General features: G+C 46.0%; 1 protein-coding gene across 2 annotated transcripts in view; it reads left to right on the top strand.

The window, feature by feature from the left end:
- The window catches only part of PPARGC1A (PPARG coactivator 1 alpha), a 360,670-nt gene that overhangs the window by 179,033 nt on the left and 162,883 nt on the right, over positions 1-18,754 (top strand). The window contains exon 1 of one of the 2 annotated variants that reach the window (XM_066995717.1): positions 10,150-11,190. The exons of the other annotated variant lie outside the window; for it this stretch is intronic. Within the exon in view, the coding sequence (XP_066851818.1) occupies positions 11,173-11,190 (18 nt within the window). The 5' untranslated portion in view covers positions 10,150-11,172. Of the gene's footprint in view, positions 1-10,149; positions 11,191-18,754 lie in introns of those variants that run through there. 2 annotated transcript variants of the gene reach the window in all.

The raw sequence follows: 18,754 nt of genomic DNA, 5'->3' as shown, positions 1-18,754 counted from the left end.
GCAATCCTCTTCTGCATCCGTCAAGGTCTGTATCCATCTCAGGAGCTGGTAGCCAGAGTCGAGCTTAGCATTGCAGAGGACGTCTCACCACATCCACGCATGAGCCTTCTTGCCCTTCCCTTTGATCAGCATCATGCCTTACAGTTATTCTCTTAAACCCGTCTTCTCTGCTTTAACTAAGGATTTCCTATGCAGATGATAAATCCTTTGCCAAAGTCCAGAGAGACGAGGTTGCTACATTGTCTTGAAAATTAGTTATCATATCAAAGGAGCTTATTAGTTTGGTTCAGTCTGCTTTTGATAAATCCGTGTTGATTTCCATGCCATTTTCCATTTGTCTATACCCCTTAAGTATTCCCTCCTGGAAAAATTGTTCTAAAGCCTTACATGCTTGTAAGATCTGATGAACAGCCTTGTATTTGCATGCATCGCTTTCCCCTGTCTGAAGTACATAAGTCATTTTATCTGCTAATCTTCAGTCCACCCTGGTTTAATCATTTGTTTTGATGCCCAGCCTGTAATTTGGTGTGCCACTTCGTTCAGAAGTTGGAAGCTGTGATCACCTTCTTCTCCTGACCTGAGGGAATTAGGGAAATGGGGTTTTGCTTCCACGTTGGATTTGATCATTTCCATTTTTACACCCTGCCTTTCTGTGCCACCAGTGGCCCATCAGTGCCTACGCCTGTATTGTCATTTCAGTTCTGTGACAGTTTGCTTCTCTTTCCTCTCCCCCTGATGTCACTGCATAGTTGCCCAGCCTGGTCCAAGCTGTTTACTTTTACTGAATTTTACTATTAAAGGTGGAATTGTAAAAAAGAGCTACTAGCTAACCTTTTTTGAGGAAAGTCAGTGGTGAGACCCTCCACGTGCTCCCACTGAAATTTTGCATAAGCCTTACATTGCTTTCTGAGGGGAAAGAAAGGTGACAGAGGTGACAAGTGTAATATTTCAGTTGATCTTTAAAAATAGAGTAGGCTTCAACACGTATATGGTTAAAGTGCAAACTGCCCCAAACACTCAAGTTTTTCTGCAAAATTGCATTATTTTTTTATTTTTTAGGAAAAATATCATGAGATAGCATTTTCAGAGGAAAAAAACTCACCCAGACAATGTTGGCTTGCTGCTAGAATGATGGGAGCTGCAGATTGTCTAAATGTGTACCACTTTTACACGGTAGCAGTCTTTTAGGTTGAAACCTCTGCTTAAATGGCTGCATTTTGCAGATGGTATTGAAACTGCATGCATTCTGAGGCTGGAAGCGTGTACTTAGACTATTAGTTCTATAAAAACGGAGAGTCAAATCTTGCATCCTTTATTTGGGACTGCTTGCAGGACTGGTCCCTGAGCTTGCAGAGATTCCTGTTTTGAGCTATCTCTTCATTCGCAAATACAGAATTTACCTGGCAATAAAAGGTATCTTTGTATCACGTATAGTCACAATAATGTTTATTTAAATATTATCTGATTCCCTCAGCACTTCTATTATTTACCAATAGAAAAAATGATACCATTACTTTTCTCTGAATTCTTAAAAATGACAATAGTGCAATTAAATTACTGAATTCATTTATATTTAATTGTACTTTTGGTTTTAATGTGCTATTGGAGGACATTTCTTTCCGTGACTGTTAGTTTTCCATGCAACATAAGAAAATCTAAAGCTATATTAAGGAAATATATTACATGGGCAAAGACAAAGTCTCATTAGTGTTATTTATGGCATGCTGAAACCTCATTAGGAGAAGGTATGCTGGATTCAAAAATGCATTACTGAGAATGGTTTTTTGGGGGGGTTAGGAGAGAAATTGCTTTTATTGTGTTTCTTTATCACATACAGAGTGGTTAGTGGACATGTTGGTTTCTTAAAGCGTAAAATAAATTAAGATAGAAGAAAACGAGTAATTAATCTAAGTGGTAAGTATAACCTCATTACAGATGGAGAATAGCCTGCACATGGTCACAAGGAGTTTCTGTTTACTGATCACCTTAGTTTCAACTAACCATTAATTTTTAACTTCTTTCACTGGAGGTAAAAAGTGATATTTTTCAGCATGGTAGTTTGCATCTTAAGCAGTAATAATGTGCTTTTAGTGCACTTCAGACCAGGGATGAGTGAAACTTGAGGTGCAGAGTCACAAATAGCCCAATTTAGGTAGTAGGATTTGCTCTAATGAGAGCTATATATCCAGTCCTGCGTAAATATTGTTTGGTAGGCATACAAGGAAACCATTATTTGCAAGTAAATGAGAACAAAAGGAGAGTCCCTGAATTGTCAGACTCAGACAGGAAAGTCATTTTGTGTGGGCAATATCCTTCCCCGGGTCTGTGTCGCTGCCATTACTTACTAGTGACTTGAGCAGCCATGAAATGAAATCCCTCTCTTCCTGCAGACCTTGATCCCCGGTGCCATCGGTGCAAAACAGATGCGAGCAGTTAGTTCCCCTCTTCATTTGGTGCCTGCTGCAGTTGGTCACTGTCAGCCCCGCTCCACAGCTGACAAACTCTCTCACGTCGGTGCCTCACAAGGCTGCCTCCTGACAGCGACGCTACCTGCTAGCCACACGCGCTGTTTTGACTCGGTGTGCCAAGTCCACTTAATGCCAGCGCTACACGCAGCCGCTCTGATGGGGCGTGCGTGTTCAGGCTTCCTACGCTAGGCCTGTTGGTAAGCGGGAGTACCTGCGGGGCTCCTCTATAACAAAACATCCATTCTTCTGGTAGTAGTTCCTTTTTACAGCCACTCCACGTCTGACATCCGGCTGTAACATTTACGAAATGTGGTTCTTGTGTTTGTCCATGCTCACTTGTGACGGGGCTAGACCAGCTCAGTGAACCCCTAAATGCTGTCCGTGTTCTCTCCCTGCATGTTTTAAACACAGGATGCCACCTTGGGGCTCCTTGCTTGCTCAGGGGACTTTAGATGTTAAGGCATAAATTTGTGATAGGACCACATAATTCTTATCAGCATAGTTAGTTTTCAGGTGACAGGTGACTAATTCTGGAGTTTTTTCTGAACTAAATCCCAGCACGGTACAAAGGTTTATGAAGACCTAGCAGTTGGACTAGGTGCTGTGCCTGTTCCTTTGCTGAAGGACCTGGAAGCTACGTCTGAAAAGACAACCCCACTGAATTTTTCCCTGCATTGGTAAGAAGTCATAAGTAGTCTTTGCTTAAAAGCGATCTATTTATATAAACAAAGCAGACTGGGAGGGGGTGGAAGGAAAGCATGCAGGCAAAACAAATAAAATGACAATTTTATCAAATATGTGAAAGCTACCTTCTTTTTCACATAATTTTCTTCCTTTAAAAGGTTTCTGGGAGAAGATGAGGGAAGGAGGGTATCTCACTGAGGATAAAGGGATGGGGGGGCTGGAAGGGACTAGGGAAGAAGTAGAAGCAGCTGTGATGAAAATGGGCTTCAGGGAATGGTTCAGCAATTAGTGAGCAGCAGCAGAGGCAGCAGAAGGGAGCTGGTTAGGCCTGATGCTGTCATTGTGCCAAGGGCCCAGCTACTGCTGATGTGCTTTTCCTGGAGCAGCATCACAAAGTGTCACCCATCAAAATGAGGCTATCTTGCTTACAACGTGCATGTGTGATCTCAGCTCAGTCCTATTCCTTGCTACAAGTCTGCTTCCTTTGGAGGAAAAGGTACAGAGTCCGAAAGCAACAGGTCCACAAGGTAAGTTGACTTTAGCCAGGGAAAAGAAAATGAAATAGGTTATTTCAAAAAAAGAAATGAGTGGGTAAAAGCAAGAAACTGATGAGCATCCCATGCCTTCTCTCAGGAATGTCTTTCTGCCCAGATTCATAGATGAAGAGCAAGGAGGATGCTGTTATGCTTCTGCCTTAGGGAGATTGAAGGCATGGGTCTGAGGGTTGCTGGAAGATGAGGGATAAATCTCTCTTAGTCTTCTTCCATCTGCAATGCAGCTGTCTTGTGCTGTGTGACGAGGAAGCTATGACAAGGTCTTGCCCTCCCTCCTCCATCCCTACTCTCCGCACTCTCTCCATGTCACAGCTGTAATGACAGACACTTCTATCTCCTCCTTTGCCATCCTGCCCAGTAGCTTGCCACCTAGATTGACCAGTGCAGCATCCTCGGTGACAAACAAAATGAAGAATTACTGAAGACGCTACTACACCACGTTCAAGACGTGCTTACGTTCACACCCTTGTTCCGACTGGCTCCCAGCTCTCCTAGAGCCACGTAGAGCGGTCCATGAAGATCCACATGTCCAGAAGATTCATAAACCACCTGGAAAGAGCTGGTGATATTCCTGTATAATAAATTGAGGCACAGTCCTAAAAACAGGCGCAGTAGAGGGCTTTGTATAAACACCCGTGCTGGGCAGAGGCTCTGAGCCATCCCTGGCTTCTGAGGTGTAAATAGAGCTTGTGTTTGTAGGAGCCACTTGCAAGGTGAAAGAGGAGGTCTGGTGGCGGTGGAAGAGGACAGGGTGGCAAACAGCCCCACGTTATCCCTATCTCTGAGTAAGCCCCACGTATGATTTAGGCAAATGATTTGAGAGAAGAAAGCAATCTTACTCAAGACCTTGTGGGTCTTACCAGGAGTTTGACTTGATAATTGTTGAGTGTCCCATTTCTTGTTGTGTCATTTGGGGTGATGCATGGAGAATGCTCGTTCTTCCTTCTTTCATGTTAGTGAGGTGCGGAGGTATAATTGTAATTGTCATTTTCAAACATTCCTTTAATAATAGTTCTTAATAGCACTGCAGCATAAGGGTAGTGTGTGCTAAAGATAGACATCTCCAGCTGAGGAATGCTTTGGGTGACTAAGATAAACACTTCTGTTATGGCCACTTGTTTTCACACGTATTGTTGTGAAAGGGGTGAGCAGGGAAATCATGCAGCCCCGTCAGAGGGCTCTTACTGTGAGTCGGATTTCTCTGGGAGAAAAGGAGACACGCCAGGTTTCCTTTCCCATTCATTTTTGGAGCATTTGCATCCTCAGCTAAGAGGAAGAAAAAAAAGGAGTAATTTTCAAGTGCAGCCAAATTCCTGGCAGACCGTGACACTTCCACAATAATTGTCACACTGAGGGTTGGTGTCACATGTAGATTTACTGGCACTACTTGTGCAGAGGCCTTCTTCGCAAAGAAAAGCAGGCAAATTTCATTCCAGTTTGACTGTAAAGAGGACAGGAGAGGAAAATGACAATGAATTTGATTTTTGCTTTCTTTGCTTTTCTCAAAACGAAGGTCTCTCCCGCAGTAGTATAAAAAGGTGAAAAGAACTTGCACCTGCCAGGAGGAAACCTGTTTCGAGATTGATGCAATGCATTACTTTAAAGATTTATACCATTTTCCCTTCATCTCTTCCATACATTGTTAGTGTTACTAATCTTCTATTATCCGAAATAGAGCAGGCTATTTGTTGCTCAAGCGTCCGTGATGATTTGTGAGAAATTAATCTGGAGACATTTGGAAGTTCTCCACCATGGCAGCATTGATCGGGTGGAGAAAGTGAAGATTATTAGTTTGCAGGAATGCCCGTTTTTTATCATAACGCCCAAGTAAACACAGCATAATGAATGGGAGAGAGAATGTGTGAAAGACAGGGCTCTGCCTTGAACACTTCACAGCAGTCATTGTCCTTTTACAAATGGGAAATGAAAAGTTGCTATTTGTGACCTTACTGAGTTCGGCAAGCTTGGTCGTTAAACAGAAAGCAGTTATGCTGGAGCCAAACGCCGTCCTTTCTTGCTGTTAATTTAATTTCAAAGAATGATTTGTCAAAGAATTTAAGAACAGTCCAAGCTCAGTCAAGGATTTAGGGAAGGGGGCGGTAGGATAGCTGCACTGTGACTCCCACAAAGCACTGTGCTCCCTGGGGGTCTAGGTGAACCTACCCCAGAGGACGGAGCAGAATAGGCTGGTCTGGCCAAAATAAAGCTTCAATACTTGACCAGAGCTTGCTAGCTCTGCAAGAAGAGCAGTGACTATACGAAAAGAAATTAAAGACTTTTTTTTTTGGTAATTAATGGTTCTCTGAGCATTTTCAGATTACTTTCTTTGTTTACAGTGGCTATATGACCTAAAATTAGTTCATAGGAGGGGAGAAAAAAACAACAAATGGGTTTCTCTTCACTTTCTTTCTTTCCAAGCAGATTCTTTCACTCAGGTCTTCTAATTTGCCTGGAATGACAAAAATTAAAAATGAGTGAGACCTATTAGTCCATCTAATCCATCTCCTTCGAGAGAGAAATTGTTCTTTCCTTATACACATCATTCTTTTCTGTAGCCTAATCGTATATGTCTCAGCTGATGAGACCAGGGATATTCAACAGGATATTGTTTCTGATGCGTAATTTTAAAGGTGAGCATAGAGGTGGTATAAAGATCCAAGGCAGTGTCATTCATTTGTCTTCCAGAGGTCCCAGTGCCAGCCCTCTTCATTTAAACCCCGAAGCGGCTCTGAGTGTAATGCACGTACTTGCCTGGCACCAGAAGGAGCTTTGTCCTGGACCCTGGTTTTGAAAGGGACGTAGCTGAGGTGGAGATCTCAGGTCCCTCACTACATGTGCTGGTAGGCCCTGAAAGCTGCAGGACTGCAACAGAGAAGCTTCTTGTAGCACATTTTATTTAGTAATGTAATATCCTATACAAAGGCCCGTTGTTGAAGCTGTAAATGGAGGAGCTGAATTACCCCATAAATTTGAGGCTTATTGATGTGTGCTGCTTCTAATATTTCTGTAGGGAAAAACCCACTTATTGATCACTTGGGGCACTGTCTTACTTCTGGCGTTAATTTAGTTGTAGATGAGGCTGGGATGTATTACTTTCATAAAGATCCTGAGTGGCTGGGGTCACGCAGGGAGGCTGAAGCACAAACACCGGCAGCCTGCTCATGACACTGAAATAGCAAGCAGCACCAGCGAACTGGCACGCTTTCAGTTCGGTTTCCACTGAGAAGGCTTATTACAATAACAAACAACAGGTACTGCTTTAATGAAATAGATCTCGTCTTCGAGCCGCTCGGGGATCATCCTCAGAAGTCTCCCTCTAGGTGCTTTAGGATGAGTAAGGAGGCTTCAGCGGAGGATCCGGGCGAGTTTATGCCCAGCACTGGAATAGATGTCACAAGGGATTAACAGAGCAAGTGCGTGAAGCCAACTATAATCTTGGTGGGAAGTATAAGCGTTGCCCAGAAATGGTATCGGTGGCAGCACAAATCTCCTGAGAGGGGTCAGGAAAGGGCAGAGTGAGATTAAGGCCATCTCGCCGCAGTAGCTGGAAATAGTGGCAGTGCTGGGGGTGGTAGGGGCGGGGAGGGGACTGTGCCTGCATTTGTTTATCCTCTCCTAAATCGTTATGACAAATGTGCTTTGCCAGAGTCCTAGGAGAAATACTGATGAGTGTTCCTGATGTGGCAGAGGGTGCTAGCATCCTCTTTTGTATTCCCCGTGCTGCTATAGTGAGGAATGAGGCAGCATCTTCAGCTTGATCCATCCTGTCGAGGCGAAGGCAGGGCAGGTCCCCGCCGCAGCTACGTGATGGCACATGTTCCTGTTCTGCTCTGAGGCATGTGGGTCCCTCCCTTCCCAAGCAGAAAGTGATATGTTCTGCTCTCCGAGTGGGAGATTCGATCCCGCACGCTCTGCTGTGCCCAGCACAGTTCCTCCAGGTCCCTCCTGAGCAGGATCCCCCAGCCGGAGGCAATCCCACAGGCTGCTGCTCAGCTCCTCTGGCACCGCCCGGCTCTGCCTTGCAGATTGGAAAGATGTAACTGACAGCTAACAAATGGCGCTGCTGTTTAGGTGAAAAAGATACAAACGAGGAAATAAGATTAATATCTGATGTTTACCTTTCAGCCTGCATGCACTCAGGATTTTAAATGCAATATAAAAATAAAATCCTGAGTACGCAGTGACGCTGAGCTGACATCTTTTTCCTGTGTAGCTACCATCAAGAAGGCTTGCTGCCTGCCCAGGGACACCAGTAGGGACCAGTGATACTGGTAAGGCTAGACTTCACCACCAGGCACATCTAGGTGGGATGGAGCCTGCTCTCTGCGAGTGGCTGGCACCAGACATCCCCAGCAAAGAGCAGCGAGCTCCGAGACGTGCCAGCCCTGCCTGAGGTCCAGCGCGAATCCCCAGCTCCACGGGCTGGCGCATGCTGGGAAGCACCCGGCTTTGGTGCTGCTGTCTGCTTTAAGCTTGAATTTCTTGTTAGTGTAGCTGCACAAACACTTCTGGAAAGTTGATACGTTCTCTCCCTCGGGCGCTTCTTTCAGCAACGAGTTCCACTCTCTAATTACATCTTTTTGCAAAAAGCATTTGATTTCGTGGGTTTGAATCTGCCACCTTTGGCTTTCATTGCATGTCCTCTTCTTTTTGTTTCAAGAGCCACAAAGAGTGGACCTGCTGTGTTTTCACCATTCCCTCTTTTAGAAAATTGTATCGCGTCCTGTGCTAATCATTTTCTTCCTTAAATTAAAAAAGAATCCCATTTTTTGGTGTCACTTTTCATAGGAGGGATTTTCCATGTTCTATTTCCATTGCCCTTCTTCGACCTACTTCTGCAAAGGGGAGCAAGGCGTTCGGCATTCAGTATTCAACATGAGGCCAGAAGGCATGTAAATAAGTATGCTTCCATTATATGTTACCTCTGATTTGTCCTATATGCGCACTAGCATCGTGTTTGACCCAAACCAGAGGTCTTTGTCAGGCTCTACACAGTAACACGACCTTTTTCCTGAGCGGACAGGGCTTTACCCGCTGGGTAGTTCTGCACGGGTCGGTGAGGGGCTTTGCAGGCAGTGCTGCCAGCTGGGGGGCACGGAGCCGTCCCGGTGCATCTGGGCAGCTTCTGGGACTGCAGCCTGTGGCTCCGCATGGAGTCACGCAGCGCTGGGTCGGCCTGGCAGCTTCGGGAGGCAGCGTGGATATGGCCATGGGGGGCTGCACGTCCCCCGAGAGCATCCCTCGGGCTCGTACCAGTTGCTGGGTGTAAGCAGATGTAATAGTTTGGCCACAGCCACTGCTGGTGACGGTATGGGCTTCTTTGTAATGGGTATGTGGCAGGGAGTAACTGGGGTGAGGCGCTATGAACGGGGGGCCACTGAAGACAGGTACGCACCTTTGGTCAGTGCCCTCAGTGCAGCCCCACCGCCGTTACAAAACTCGGGGTGTGAACACAGGTCTTCTGTTTTCTGCTCCAGCGTCCTGACCGCGCCGCGGTGCTGCTGCCGGGTGGCCGACATACCGTGCTACCTCCGGGTGGCAGGACCCAGAACCACGTGCAGTGCACGAAGGCAAAAGAGCTGTAAAATTGTTAGGCCTCCCAGGCCGCTGCCTTGTGCTGACTGTGCTGGCTGGGTGGAAGGACCTCTGGGATGCACAGCAGGCATCTTCAGCTGATGGGGAATTCGGACTGCTTTTAGCCATTCCTGGTTGTAGCATTGGTACTACATTTCTGCCTAGGGACCTAGATGGGAGCCAGCGCACCGCACAGACACGTTGCAGGAAGATGGCCGCTGCCTTTTCAACTCAGGCCTGGAAAATCATGAGAATTCATAATGAAGAGGAACATGTTTGAGTTAATATTTCATTCTCAACTTGTGTCAAAGCAATTTGGTTGCTCTCTCGCTGCTCCTCCTTTCTGTCCCCCTGTTGCTCAGGGGTGTTGTTTAAGGACAGAGCTTCCAGCCCTAACCCTGAATTACCTTCCTTCGGGGTTTCAAGTAAGAGGCTGGATGTTGCTTTAACACAGGGGGTTTTCTATTTTAATTTATTTTGGTTGGTTAAGAATATTCATCACTCATTTAATTCAGAAGGTATCTATTGATTCCCTTCTACTCATTTGGTATTTTCTGACATTTTATAGCACTCACTATTGATTTATACAAAATCCGTAGTCCAAACGTCCCAAGGAGTGCTTTAGTCACTTGTCATTTGCTGTTTTTCTTAACTAATAAATTTAACAGCCGTGTACATCCAGTCTGTTAAGATCTCGTGGCTCTACTTTCAAAGAGATGACAGTCTGGCACTAACAAATGAGTAATTCCTTCAGTCAGGAGCTTAGAAATTGCAAGATAGGCAAGACGGAGAAACAAGCTCCTCCTCGAGTGGTTAGCAAGACAAAGCAACCTCCTCTGCTCAAAGGACACTAAGGCTAAGGTAGGGAAAATATAGCTCCGCTTCAGCGTGTGGAATGTCACACATTGTGGTACTCTAATGGCAACTTTATTTATAGCTTGTCAACAGGTAATAAATTTAAGCGGCACATGCAGCAGTATATATGCGAGCAGGTATGTCTAAACTGCGTTGGTTGGCCGCGCTGTCAGCTTGCCGGGTGCTATAGTTAGTTCTGCAGAAGTGCAGGAAGGTGGAGGGAAGTCATTAGGAGGGTGGTGCTTCCAGCAGCTGCTTTCAGAAATCTCCACTCGGGGCAGTCGTCTTGAGTCCCATGTCCAGAAGCGATCAGGGAATTTCAGAAGTCTCACCAAAGGTCAACAGGATTAGGCCTCCTTAGGCACTGCCAGCTTCTAAACTGTCTTTGAATTTGGGGGTTTGGAAATCCAACTACTCAGTACGAGCTTTGTGTGGCCTCAGATACATGGGAGAAGAAGCCCAAATCCTTTGAGCTGGGGGAAGCAGGCTGCTGCAGAGCGCTGAGCTCTCAGGAGATGCCCAAACATTGTCTTACATGCAGTGGGAATGGATGGGTTGTGGCCATGCGGGTTGTGCTGCAGAGCACGTGGGGTTGGTGTGCAGGGGGACAAGCTGGCCGTAAGCTCCATCCAGGAATAAGCTGGCATGGCGCAGAGCCAGGGGAGGGAGATTCCTCGGCACACCGTTAGGTGGGCAAGCCGATCGTCACCCTCTGTTCCTCCAGCAAGGCATGGCCACGGGGTGGTGATTTGTTTCAGCTGAAGGTGATTGCCTGGGCTAAAGTGAGATCACCTGCCCTCTGCAGGTGCCTTCCTTCCTCTCTTGGTCACCGAAGGAGCTTAGGTATGAGTTAGGGCTCAGGTAGGACCCAGATATGTCATAAAGCAGGTGAGATGCATATCACCAGCAGGAGTTGTCCTTGCCTTGGTGTGTTTGGGACGCACCCTGCGTGCAGCAAGTGTGACAACAGGTCCCCATGGACTGCACTTCTCTATCTCTGGCACGTTGATTCAAGCCTCTAAAAGGGAGCCAGTTCGATGGATAAGCAGCACTGTGTGAGTAGCTTTAATATAGGCTGTGTATGAAATGGCATGGCTATGGCTTGGGTTCGGTTCGGGGAAAACATAAAGTTTACCTTCAGTAACAAGTACATAGTTCAAACTTAAAAAAAATTATGCCTTCATGTATTATCATGCAGGGCTCCTTTGTCCGGGTTGTACTTGAAGATGTTTTTAGGCTATTCTTCAGTCTCTTAGCAAGCACTAGAGGGAACTTTTCAGGACTAAGCTCCTGCCTCCATGAATTAAGGTGCCAGCCGTGAGCCTGGCACTGAAAACATGTTATGTGCTGAAGACTTAAGTCTGAGAGGCAGAAAAGCGTAGACATGTTCTGCACTGAGAGATCCCTTGAATGCCTTGGTAACTTTGCTGATTCTCATGTTGTCCCCTGATGAGAAAACTCAGAAAGGAGGGTTGCTGTGGAGTTGTGATGGGTGCACGTGGCAGAAAAACAAAGCCCTGTCAGGAATTTTATGCATACTGGGTACTAGACTTTGGTGGTTAGTTCATGTGTAGCTGATAACAGAGATCAGATTATGAAGTTTGGTTATGGGAGAAGGGAATGAAAGGTGGGCATGTCCTGGGCAGTGAGGGGAACGCGGAGCTTTGAGAGAGAAATGTTGAATCGTGGTGGGCTCATGCTGTGTCCCAGCTGACCTCACCACAGCTTTTGAAGGAGATGGTAAAAATTGCTTCTGTTTATCCTTGCCTTCCTCCAGAGTGGAGGTGCATCCTCCTGACCATGTCCAACGTAGGTAAAGCTGCTGGGCCTGGGCAGGGAGGCAGGTAACAGCTACGTGAGCCCGAGAAGCCGGTCCTTACCCAGACCCAGCATCCATGTCACGGTTCAAGTGGTCTGAAAAACCAGGATCTGAGTGGGTAGCAAGTCCCTAAACCTTCTGTTTTTCTCACTTTGTTTCTTCACACTGCTGGCAGTAATACGGTGGTATCACAGTAACAAAGCGTGGATGTATTAAAAAAAATTACCCTGTGTTTACAGCCAAAACCAATGCTCGAGACGGACTTCTGAAGCATCCTTGTTACCTTGTACTGATAAATCTGCTTTCACACTGGTACTTTTCTCACTATTGGGGATGAAATTGCAGCGAAAGCCTTTTAGACACAGAGCTGTAATATCCAGAGATGTTTTGTTTAGAGTAGTGTAAAATCAAGTATGTTGTATGAACTTCAAGCGAGGTACATTCGAGCTGAGTACTGGATTATGGCGAATGATATACGGGGCTTCTTTAACTGTGTGGAGTTAGATTTGATTCTTAGCAAATAAGTGACAGATTCATATGTAGGGGAAAATTGAAGTTCTCATCTATATATTGTTTTTATTATGTTTTCTTTGCTTTGGGCTCTAACATATCAAAGACAATGTGGGTGAAAAAAGTGGTTTGATTTCCATCAATAAATGTCTTCATATTCTTGCAGCTCACACACAATTTGTGCTGTTTCATGGTTGTGAAAAAGACAAGTGAAAGTCACGAAATAATTCATTGCAATCCAGAGCAGATTAGATTTGAAGCATTGCTAATATTTACAATTATCGCCAAGCCGTTTCTGTGTGCTATCAGTCTCAGATTTTGAATTATGCTCCTGGCCCGGTAAGAATACGCTGGTATGTTGGTTCGCATCTGTCTTTGCCATATGCAGAGAGAGAAAAGAATTCCTGCTGCTTCCTTTTTTTTTTTTTTATTATTTTTTTATTGTACCCCTCCAAAACCAGCCCAGCTGTTGCCTAGATGCTGCCTTCTGCAAACGACAAGACTCATAAAAGAGAGCTGGTCTCATCTCAAGGATTTGTCATCGTCGGTGTTAGATTTTGTTACCGTCAAGCTCGGGGAGGTTCGGTTCGGTGTTGGCAGCACAAGCGGCCTTTGGTCGCCCGTCAGCCACGGTCAGATGCTGCCCGGGTGCTGGCAGCGCCCGCCAGCGGCGGCTCCGCTGGGTGCAGGAGAAGGCAGCAGGGGCAGCGACTTCGCGGTACCTTTGCGTGATGCTCCTGGTGCCTCCGGTCGTAAGCCAGGAGGGTTTTTATTTTTTTCTGTCTGGCCAAGACAACAGAATTCTGATCAGTGCCCTCATAACGAAACGTCCCTTTGTGTCTCCTTTGTTGCCAGCCTGCTGCGCCTCTTTGTGCCTGTGCAAGCATCTGGCTCCTTCCCTGTTTGTATTGGTTTACCTGGGCTAAAAATAAAATATCCATATGTGTGACGGAGCCGGGGCTCACGCGCGCTCCTGTTGTGTAACGTGAGTCCTAAAGTCAAACCGAACGCGCCAGAAGCTCCCACTTGATAGTCCCGCCCGAGGTCCTGTGATTTGCGTGGCTGTGCTTAACAAAAAGGAGAAGGGGGCAAAAAAAAAAAAAAAAGAGAAAGGGGCAAAAAAATATCTATGAGGAGGAGAAATTGCTGAAGGAGAGGGTCTTACAGTGCAGGAGCTTACACTGCTTGCCAGTTGGCATATTTAGTTTTATGGCGAGGATATTGTAGAAGCTGAGGAAGGCCCAGAATTTGTGAAAATATATATTTACAAAACCTGAGAAAAAATGAAATGTTTCCAGCAACCTAAAAAAAATAAAAATGCAAGGGAAGCAGCTTGGGTTTGTATTTCAGCAGCCTCAGGCAGAGGTCTGGTTCTCACAGGGTTTCAGCCCAGTGAGGATGGCTGGGGGTCAGAAAATGAACATCCCCAGAAGCAAAAATGAACCTAAAAATGAATCTGCATTTTTTTTGCACGCTTAGCTAACAAGGATAGCGAATAAACAGTATGGGTGGTAAAACAGTGTTGGCTGTTCAAAAAAATATCTGGTGCTAATAGTCACGATTTTTATGAATTTTAGAGATGTCGTAGTATATTTTTTTACAAGACAGAGTTCTTTCACTTAAAGACATGCTTAAAAATTCACCTTTTATTTTTCTGTTGAAACAGTATTTCAGAGAAAACAGGGCTTGGTTTTTGTTCCTTGCAGCTGGCCAAAACCTCAAGTTTCTGAATGCAGCGAGCTCGGCGTTCTCAGCTGGTCTGTGATAAACGCTGTCCCCAAGCAGTGGGACAGATGCACTCTGCTTTTTTCAGTTTGGTTTAAGAAAAAGAAGAAAAAAAAAAAAGGAAAAAGCCAGACGATGTTTTAAGGAGTTGATGGGGAGACTGAAGTGTCTCTGGGAAGGATGAAAGATAGTTGTGCTGGGTTAAGGAGTGATGAAGAACGCAATAAAGCAAGGCTTGACGTGCTCGGGGTATGCGGCAGGCATCTTTAGGTGCGATGCACGGAGAGCAAGCTGAAGCAGTTGGCTTTTTTTAAATGCCTGATAGGGACTAATTTTTCTGGTTTGGGGTTGAAGTACTTGTGTCCTGCTGAACCCTTTTCTGCATTGCTGAACCTGATCTCCGAAAGAGCTCAGCGGCGGGTATGGTAATGAGCCCATTTCTATCAAAATGGCCTGTATTATTATTCATGTTTATTGGCTGCAGAGCGGTTCATGAAGCACTTTTCAAACAGATACTGAAATATTTTCTTTTAACCAGCCCCAGCAGCTATTTGTATTTCCTTTGCTTGAATCCACACCCCCGATGCAGCCTTAATTATAACGCCACCAAAGGAGACAATTATCGCGCCGTACGGAATAACACTTTGGGGAAACGTGCGCGGAAATACTTGGGTTAGCATTACCAGCCCTGCCACGCTTCACCCGTAATTAGGGCTCTCGCACGGTGTCACCAGCCCTCTTTCATTACCCTGTGAACTCCCGGGCTGCAGCCAGGCGTTTGCTGGACCGGTCAGAACGGGTCAGGCGGCGGCCGCGCTTCCCCAAATCTTTTTGCGCGGGGATGCTCGGTGTCGACCCTTCCCTTCCCCTCCCTTCCCCTCGCCCCCCTCCTCCCATCCTGTGCTGTGACATTTTCTTCATGACAGCCTGTCTCCGAACTGCACTTGCTGCCGCCTTGGTAAAGGCTTACAAAGAGAGTGTAACAGCCAGTGGCCAATCGAGTTTGTGCAAGCGACATCAGCTATGGATGAAACATCCACCAGAGAGAATAAGGACTTAGAAGAAAACTGGATAAAAGGGCTGCGACGGGAAGCTAGCTGGCAGGTTAGTGATACAAAGACGTATGCTTGCAGGTGGATTAAATCTGAGCGCTTAAAATCTCTGAACTTTTTAACCGAAGCCTAGGTGAAACGTGTGTGTTTGTTTGTAGCAAAGCAGTGTCTGAGAGCATATTCCTGGGAGACCGGAGATCATTATGTTCTTATTTCCCTGGAAAGAGCAGTTGTAGGATTCCAAAGCCATCTATTCCGAATCGTAGGGGAAGCAAATAGAGTTTTATAAATCTGTAGGCATTACGAAATGTACACTTGCTTAATAAAGGTCCTTGCAATAACAAGTTGCAGGTGCATGCTGAAATATCAAAGGAAATCCGTGGCTGCTGTCTGCATATATGCAAGTTTATTCCATTAAAAAATATAATACAACACCTGTCATCCTGTTACTTAACTGTGTCTTAGTGACTGTAACAGGGGGTTTCTTCTAGCCTCTTTTAATGAGGCAGCATCTTTAAATGCACGATGCCCGTTTTCTTTATTCTGCTGGACTCACAATAGATGTGTATGCAATTCAATCCGAAGGCAGGCAGTTTTCATTAAAGTGTGCAAAGCAATAATGTTTACATTATGCAGTACCTTTCTGGAGTTTGCAGAATTAGATACCATTTCAGACCTGCTAAGCCCCACTGAGTGGTTGTGATTGCTCTTTACATTACATCCTAAGCATCGTCTATGCACTTTTTTCTGCTCTATTGCATTTTAATTAGTCAATCAACAATATTCAAGAGATGTGTCACCAAGTTATTTCTTTTTTTCCCCCTTGCTGCTTCTTACAAGGGATTTTTAAAGAAGATTATTATTATTATTTTGGTGATGCCATTATACAAAATTCAGATAAAGTGGTGGTTTGATTCCTTCCTATCAGGTGAAGCTGCGCGAGAGTCCCAGCTTGGTAAGAGTTACTGCAGCAGTCAAAATGCTACAATGCGTGCTCCCTTCCTCCAGAAGGAGATCTGTTTTAGTTTGATCCCCTCCCCATAACTTTGCTCTAGAGCAGGAAATGCAAGTCTGTTTTCATAGGAACGTGATGCTCTGTGTCATGCCGTTTGTGGGGTTTGTTGTGGTGGCTCCTTGATCACCCGTCTGTATCGCTAATGAGATGAAATCCAAAATTGGGATATTGTGCGTACAGAAGACAAGTGACCCATCCTGTCTGAGTCCCCGTGGAAGCAGGTGTGTGGCCCAGGCTGCCAGGATGGAGCGGGTGGATGTGCCAGGACACAGAGGAGGTGCTCACCCTGCAGAGGCACCCAGGGAGACCACCACAGCCCTGAAGCGTTGAACTCAACAAGTGGGTGAAGGAAATGAGGGAAAGGCAGGAGGAGAGCTGGGGCTGTGGAGGCGCCTACAGCTAGTCTGTACACCCAGTTAAGTGACCTGGAGAGCTGTTGAATTCTCTGGTTTGTGCTATTTCTGCTGGGTCAGATGGGTGAACAGTGAGTTTAGAAAACGGGGCAGTGATTTTCCTGTAGCACCTGGCTGGAGAGCCTGGGAGGGAGAGAGAGAAGTCTCACGTGCTGTATGTGCTGCACCTAGAGCCCCGAGATCCATCATGTGGGACCTGATCCCTGAGGAGACAGCTGCCTTGTTACCCCTGTGTGTGTGCGCTGCTGTTTGCCTCCTTCCCAAAGAGCATTTCTGTTTGTCTGCCTCCCCCTTGGCTGGAGGAAGGGGATGGTGGCTGTAGACGCTGATGTGGATGTAGAACCCTGTTACCTCTGAGGGAGGTTTTCAGAGAAGCCCCTGGGAAGGGGTTATCCAGTTCTCATTCAAATTGTAACTCATCCCATATTTCTTCATTCTGCAAGGTCTTTAGAAATCCCAGGATAGGGCACAGCATCAATCTTGAAAGGAACTGATTTAGAGCGAGCACCGCAGAGCCAGAGCTCCTCTTCAGCCCTATCTGCTGGGGAGCTCCAAGGTGATGGCGTACATCCTTTCTTCTTAAATGGGCCAAGTTTTTTTAGAGCTAGGCCCTTATATCCATATTTAGTCTCCTAAATAGCTGTCCTGATTTTCAGAAGTGCTGAGTATCCTGGGAAGCCGGCAGCCATTTCAGCTTCCTTGTGCCTCAACGTGTGAGGCCTGTGCCTCAGGCTGCGTGGTGGTGGGCACCTGCAGCGTCGGGCTGGGACGGGGCTGGAGGGGGCTTGCTGGCAGCTGGGGGCTGTGTTAGCTCCGAGCTATCTTCGAGAGCAATAAACCACTCGTCGCCACCCCTCCTTGGGCACAGCCACGGCTCTCCCCCACTTCACAGCCCCGGGCATCTGCTGGATGTGGTCAGATGGCGAGGGGACACAGTGACCGGTTGTGGCAGGCAGGGGGTCGTGTGCTGGGCGTGTGGTCCTGGTGCTGTGCTGCCAATGCGGAGGAGCCCGAGGAGGAGGAGGTGGAGGCGGAGGCCAGTTGTGCGAGTCTCACTGGTCTAGTGAGAGACGTGAGAATTCTGACTTAGCACTTGCAAAAATCAGGCCGCTTATTTAGCGGGCTAAATATAGGTTAAGCAGCCTCGCTCGAGTATCCTGCTCTAAAAAATTCTGGTGATAGTCATCTTCTATCCTACCTTTCAGCCAGCGCACTCCTCACGCTGTGAAAGGTCTGTGCAGTAGCCCCGTGCACATGAATAAACATCAGCTTGCAAGCAAAAGAGGAAAGAAGCTTACAGTATTTCTTTCAGGGGGATATACGGTTTGGAAAATGCAATGCATTCTGTCTCCAAAAGGAATTACTCTTCTATTAGGTAAAAAAAACACCACCACCCAACAAACAAACAAAACACAACAAAAAAGAAAACGGTGCTGAAATTACAATTCTGCCTTTATCACTTAGCTTTAACTTTTTGTCTTCTGCCATTCTCATCATCTCAGACTTTGCTGTAATGGAGTGTATCTATTTTTGATTTTTCATGGGGAAAGGTGGGCTTTCTTGCTCATGTTAGCAGACCTTCAGAACAGGTTTTCAAAACCTTGTATAATCCCTTTTCCTGATGTTTCCTTGGGAACAGCTTCTGACATCCTACAGATCTATAGCTGTCACAAAGCTGGCACAGTTTTACCATAGGCCAGTCACACATTTGGGTGACCACAACTACACAGAAAGACTAAAGGTTAAGAAATCTATATGGGTATGGATGTCAATATTTAAAGGAAAAAGTGCTGCATATTTATAGAGGCAAATGGATTTTACTTCACATTTACACATTGAGGGAAATTTGTGCACTCAGAGATGCTGGAGTAACTCCTGTCGACTTAAGTGGGAATTTTGTTCCCATAAATGAGAGCAAAAGGTAGTCCAAAATGTCCTGAGAAAGGAGCAGTACGCTGATCCCAGCAGCTTACCAGAGCAGCGAATCCCTCTGCTGACATATGGCTTTCAAGATCTCAATAATTTTCTTCCTAATTGATGGCTCAATCAGAGGACAGTCTCCGTCTCAAGCTTACTTTAAGCTTT

This window comes from Anser cygnoides, chromosome 4, assembly GCF_040182565.1.
Source record: "Anser cygnoides isolate HZ-2024a breed goose chromosome 4, Taihu_goose_T2T_genome, whole genome shotgun sequence".
NCBI lineage: Eukaryota > Metazoa > Chordata > Aves > Anseriformes > Anatidae > Anser > Anser cygnoides.
This window is presented reverse-complemented; position numbering and strand designations above follow the sequence as displayed.